This window comes from Nicotiana tabacum, chromosome 11 (assembly GCF_000715075.1).
Source record: "Nicotiana tabacum cultivar K326 chromosome 11, ASM71507v2, whole genome shotgun sequence".
In the NCBI taxonomy this organism is placed as follows: Eukaryota; Viridiplantae; Streptophyta; class Magnoliopsida; order Solanales; family Solanaceae; genus Nicotiana; species Nicotiana tabacum.
The window spans coordinates 73,150,382-73,156,856 of record NC_134090.1 but is presented as its reverse complement, the minus strand read 5'-3'; the positions used below and the strand labels follow the sequence as shown (position 1 = coordinate 73,156,856).

The 6,475-nt window shown below is 37.5% G+C and overlaps 1 protein-coding gene across 1 annotated transcript; it reads left to right on the top strand.

Moving 5' to 3' along the window:
• Nucleotides 1-2,206: 2,206 nt before the first annotated feature.
• On the top strand, nt 2,207-3,730 carry LOC107813270 (uncharacterized; the record flags this gene model as incomplete). The annotated part of the gene is made up of 3 exons (XM_016638520.2): nt 2,207-3,106; nt 3,190-3,544; nt 3,627-3,730. Coding segments are annotated over 3 exons (1,359 nt in total), but the record flags the coding sequence as incomplete, so codon positions are not given.
• Between the last annotated feature and the right edge of the window lie 2,745 nt (nt 3,731-6,475).

Below are 6,475 nucleotides of genomic sequence, written 5' to 3'. Positions count from 1 at the left end.
ACTGAGTAGTTTTTGAAAATGATTGCTTTTTGGTGCCCACTTTGGCCTGTCCCAGAGGTACTTTTAAAAACTCAAAGACCTTTGTGAGAAGGAACCCATAAGGCAGTCCAGGATTCCCATCTTTAAGGTTCTCTACCTTCAGCATATGCTCAATCATTATGGCAGGAAAATTGATGGAGAAGAAGTTATCCAAGGTTTCCATAAGGAATAGATCGGCTTTGGATGCAACAGATCTTCTTTTAGCGCGGAAAGCAATACTTTGTTAACCATCTCAAATAGCAGTTAATAAACTGGACGGAGTGCCTTTTTAATGCTCATGTTCTCCATGATGTTCTGCCTTGTCCTTTAAATGGCATTTCTGAAGTTTGGTGTGTAGGAACCCTAAACAGATGACACCAGTGTTTTTAGGGGTGTTTATAGGGCGAGTCCCGGGGCGCGAATCGGGGCGGGGCGCACATAAAACGCATCTGGGCGTTAGTGAGAAGCGCAGATCTTTTGGGCGCATGCCCCAAGAGATTAGGCGCACGCTTAGGCGCAAGACTCGCCTTAGAACCAAGACCCACGCATGATGGAACTTAACCAATTGAAGGATAATTTTGACAATTGCCCTTATATTTTTAAACCCTTTTTCGTTTTACCCCAAATCTGTCCCCACCCTATTATAAAAAATCCCTAACCTTGTTCGACAGTGAAGAATCGTCCACACTCCATAGTCATACTCCATATATGATAGAACCTTGAGCTTTCTCCTCAACTGCTGGAGCTTTTTACTTCACTAATCACTCTAACTCCGAAAATTATAACAGGTGTCTTTTGCTACTTTTGGTTTTTGTTTCTTGTTGTTGCTATATTTTAAAACTTTCTGCATTTTGTATGTTTATTGTGTGATTATCAACATGCACTTGTAGTTTCTGACTTTCTTCTTGAAAAATAGTAACGAACTGTTAAGGAAAGGACAAAGAAACTATTGTCAAGCTTAATTTGTTTCCCTTTTAACTAATGCGTATGTTTATTTCTACATTTTACAGAATCTTCAACCTAATATGGACTCTTGTATAAAAGATCAGTCCTATTTAGTCAATATATCTTATATAAAGATTGATTTGCCTCACCAGAAGAAGCTATATGCAAATACTAAAACCAACGAGTTAAAATTATTTTTTCCCTTTCTTTAGAAGTAATAAATTTAAGTGATTGATGGATAATTAAAAAATATAGATTATAGAGTAGTAAGTGATTAACTATAACTCTTTCATTACTAAACTTGCAAGTAACTATAAACTTTATATTGGCAGGTCATTGTTGACAAATGATGAAGTGGGAAATACAGTGAGCAAAAAAGATTTTGCTTGGAAATATACAATCGTGAATCCAGATGAAAACTTCTTTCGATGCAAGTTTTGTAATCAACGATGTAGTGGCACCATCAACAGACTAAAGCAACACTTATCAGGCACCCATAAAGGAATAAAGCCTTGTCCTACAGTGCCAGATGAAGTGGCCGATGAATGCAAGAAAGCATTACTAAAGCTTCAAAAAGTTAAAACCTTGCGGAATGCTACTTTGGAAGAAATGCGAGTCGTTGCATCTGGAAGTGATATGGGCAATGAATCTGGTACTTCTCCAAGTATGCCGAATTCACATCCAAAGGCAAGAGGTCCAATTGATGATTATGTTAGTGCACAAACAAGGCAAGCTACTTTAAACTCCAAATGGAAAAAAGAAGAGAGGAAAGAAGTTTCAGCGAATCGGTAGGTTTTTCTTTTCAAGTGGTATACCTTTTAATGTTGCAAATGACCCATATTATTTACCAATGTTTGAAGGAGTTGCAAATTATGGACCGGGTTTTGTGCCTCCCTCCATACATGAATTGAGAACTTGGATATTAAAAGATGAGGTTACAAACATTAATAAGATGTTAGATGAACATAAGAAATCTTGGAAGCAATATGGTTGTTCAATTATGTTTGATAGTTGGACAGATGGAAAAAGTAGATGTTTTATTAACTTTTTGATTAATAGTCCAGCCGGTACTTTCTTTTTGAGATCTTTTAATGCCTTTGACTCTATTAAAAGTGGTGAAATACTTGCATTGCATTTAAATAAAATTATCGATGAAGTTGGAGAAGAAAATGTTGTTCAAATAATTACTGATAATGGTTCTAATTTTGTGAATGCTGGAGAAAGAATAATAAAAACTTGATCTCATGTTTATTGGACTCCATGTGCTGCACATTGCATTGATCTCTTGTTAGAAGATATAGGAAAGTTAACACTTCATCAAGAAACACTTAAAAGGGCAAAAGAAGCGGTGAGATTTATTTATGGGCATACTTGGGTATTAGATTTGATGAGGTCATTTACAAATAATCATGAGTTACTGCGTCCTGCTGTCACTCGCTTTGCTACAGCATATCTCACGCTTCAAAGCATTCAAAAGCAAAAACAAGCCCTTAGATCTATGTTTTCTTCTGAAACTTGGAATAAATCTACTTGGGCTAAGAAACACGAGGGGGTGAAAACAAGAGCCGCAATTTTGTTTGATCAAAACTTCTGGCCTTATATTGCTTATTGTGTGAAGAGTGTTACTCCTTTAGTGAGTGTTTTGAGGGAAGTAGATTCAGAGGAAAAACCATGCATGGGATATATGTATGATTTGATGAACAGAGCTAAGGAAAAGATAGCTATAAATTGTGGATCCAACCAAAAAAAGTATGGTCCCATTTGGAAGAGAATTGATGATAGATGGAATAACCAACTTCATCGTCCACTTCATGCTGCTGGATACTATTTGAATCCTCGGTTGCGATTTGATGAAAGGTTTTCTAATAATTATGAAATCAAACAAGGTTTGTTCCAATGCATGGAAAGAATGTTGGGTTATGAAGTGAGATTTAAAGTGGATGTTCAGTTAGATTCATATGACCACTTGAGAGGGGATTTTGGAAGTCAGTTAGCTATGGATTCTAAGAAAGTACGATCTCCGACAGATTGGTGGATATGTTTTGGAGGTAGAACTCCAGAGTTGACAAAATTTGCGATTCGTGTCTTGAGTCTCACATGTAGCTCCTCGGGTTGTGAAAGAAATTGGAGTACCTTCGAGTCGGTAAGAGTTATGCTTTTCTAGAACTTCTACTATTGTATTTTTGTTTTTATAATAGCTTATTTTTGGTTTTTAATATTTGCTAGATTCATACCAAGAAGCGAAATAGACTTGAGCATCATAGATTAAATGCTCTAGTTTATGTCAGATACAATACTAGATTAAGAGAAAGGAGCATCAAAAGAAAAATGCAAAATGTCGATCCGATTCTAGTTGATGAAATTGATTCTGATGATGAATGGATAACTGAAAAAGAAGATCTCGTGCTTCCTGAAGATCCTTCTTGGCTTGATGAAGAGAATTTATTTGATATTGATGTCATTAGAATGGTGCAACCTACTGCATATGAAAATAACCTTACACATGAATCTATCATTGATGTTGGTAGTTTAAGAGGTACAAGTGAATTAAGTCCATCGAACAAAAAACAGAAGGCTTCAGGTGAGTGTGTAGTGTACTACTATCTACTAGTACTTTATGAAGTTATGTTAAACACTTACATTTTTTTGCCTTTTTCCTTTAGATCTACACAAAGAAAAATCAGTGCTACTTGAGAGTGAGGAAGGATTAGAAGAAGTGGAGATTAATGATGAAATGGACGGCGACCTCATTTTTTATAGCGATTGATTAGACTTTGACTGTTGAGACTTTTTGACAAAACTGCTCTAATCCGAGGCAAGTGGATTTAAACTTTGAAGCTAGACAATGTTAGCTCTCATAAAACTCTTTATTTTCTTAATATGAAATATATTTTGCAGGCATGTATATGGAGGAGCAACAACTTTTGTGACTTCAATCAAAGAGGGTTATGAAGTCTTGCTGAGTATTTAGAGATGCACTTTGCACATAGAAATATAATTACAAAGCTACTGTTGAGACTTGAGAGATGATATAGTTTTTGTGCATTTCTGCTTTTTGTGGAAGATGAGTGCCATTTGTGCTCTTAACAATGATACCAATGTATCTCTGACCAAATTCTTTTGTTTGCACTAAATATTCTTTACTGTTAAACTACTAGACAGTTAACCTCTCTCATATTTTTAAATATATATTCTAAAGGCATCTATAATGTTTGTCTTTATAGTTCAAACTTCAGATCATTGCCATGAACTAGTTTGATTTTATTTCATTTTTTTCTGACAAATGATCGACGCCTTTTGCTTATCTTGTTTGGAATATGAATTGTTATTTGGGTTAGAACATTATTGACTTATTGTTAATATGTATCTCATTTTTTTAGTATATTTTTTATTGTTAGTTCATTTAATTATAAATAATTCTTTATTTTTTTGGTTTGTATGAATTTTCTAAAAGAATTATGTAATTTTTAGATTTAAAAATAATTTTAAGTTTATTTTATTAATTATAAATTAAAGATCCATGGGACTTACGCCCCATGTTTCGGGGCTTACGCCTCGCCCCGTGTTAGGTAAAACGCCTCGCCTCATGCCCCCGCCTTTTAAAACATTGGATGACACTCCTTCGGTAGGAGCACCCAGAATTGACCCCAATAGGGCAAAATCCATCACTATGTCCGCCCTATTTACTAACACATAGATTTGATCACCATCTACTATGAAGAGGCTGGTGTAGAAACTCCGCACCTCATCCTTATACACTATAGGAGCCTCACTTGTAAACAAATTGGTCCACTGTTGAGAATCACAAATATTCACTAATTGTCTCATCCCAGCACTCTCTAGAATGTCAGAGGCAAATGTGCGGCCCCACAACACTTTCTGATTCCCCAACTTCCTTTTCTTAAACCTCAGAGTTCCACTCATTTTTCCTTTCTTGACAGAACCAGGTTACTCATCATCATCACACCTCTTTCTTTTCACTGACTTGCCAATAGACTTTTCCTTCTCCACTGACTTGTTCTATCTATGTTCACAAGATTTTTCCACTTCTTCCTCATCAGACTTGTCACCATGCTCCTTCACTATCTTACCACGCCCTTCACTGTCTTGTCACTGGAATTTTTTACCAACTTTTCACTGGAACCAGCAACAACACTCTTGGATGAACTCTCAGCACCCTTAGAGGTGTGCCTCTTGGATTGAGAGAGAGAGTGCTTCTTCCTTAAAGTCTTGCGGGTCAGGGAGCTAGGTTCCTCTTTGGTTTCCTCATCCACATCCACTACAGGAACATCCTTTGCTTGTACAACTTTTCCATCTTTGACAAACCTTCTCCTTCCTCGACTCCTTTTACTCTTCTTGAGGGCAAACTCTAGAACCTCCTTTTGCTGCAACTGTGTAGTAGGTTGCTTAGGATGTGGCTCTGAAGTTACCGCTGGCTTAGTCCTAGCCCTGATAAAACTAGCATAAACCAAATCATTTGCGTCTTCTACATTGTCAAGATTCGTCTCAGGCACCACCATATTCAAAGGCTCAGCATTGAAGTGGGGAGAGGGAGCAGGATCAATACTGACCTGGGGAGATGACTCCTGACCTGGATCCTCCATTGAGGGATCAGGTTCATCATTTGGGACCCCAGTAGCATCATCTTGTGCATGTTGTTCAAATGGAACAATTGCTCCCTCTTCTTCTATCTTTTCCCCCCTGAGGCTCAGACCCTCCTGCACATTCCTTTGTAATGACCCCTTCTGACACAATGGAAAACGTATTCTCTATTCCCTCATTTTCTTGTGGTTCCATGGCGATTTCAATAGACGAAGGAGTGATACCTATAGAGTCACAACTTGTCATGGTGATCTCAGTCTCTTCATGACTAATCACTAGATTTTCACTCAAGTGCTCATCCATGGATAGAGTTGAAGGTTCCTGAATGAGATTCCCTTATTTACCCTGTTAACTCTATTTGACTGGTGAGACTGGAAGAGGACAAACATTCTCAGACTTGCTCGGATGAAGAGTGGACTCAGAGTGGGTAGAAGAGGGAGTAGAGTGTGAATGAGACTCTTTTTTACGGTTTGGACTAGTGACTGTGTTGGGAGAGAGGTTCACCGCTGAACTACTGACTGGTGAGGTCTCAATCACAGTATTGTCAAGCATATTGAGGGTTGCTTGATTTTCAGACATGATGAGATTATTCTCGAAGGACTGTGGATTTGAGAAGAGAGAAGACAAATAGGGAATTTGAGTTTGGAAGATAAAAGGTTGTGATGTTGATTTAATTATGATGAGGGACCCGTTCTGAAACGGTGGTGCCCTTTTTCTTGGGAGATGTATCGTTTAGAAAAGGAGTGATGTTTGGGTTGTGACGTATTGGCTAAAGAGACACGACTTTAAAGAGACTATCATGCTGATGATAATGTGGCATTGTTTTTTGTTCATTTTAAATTGTGTATGAAAGAACAAAGAATCTACAAACCTGCGTTAACTAGGTTCCCTGATAGGTCTGGCAAGTGAG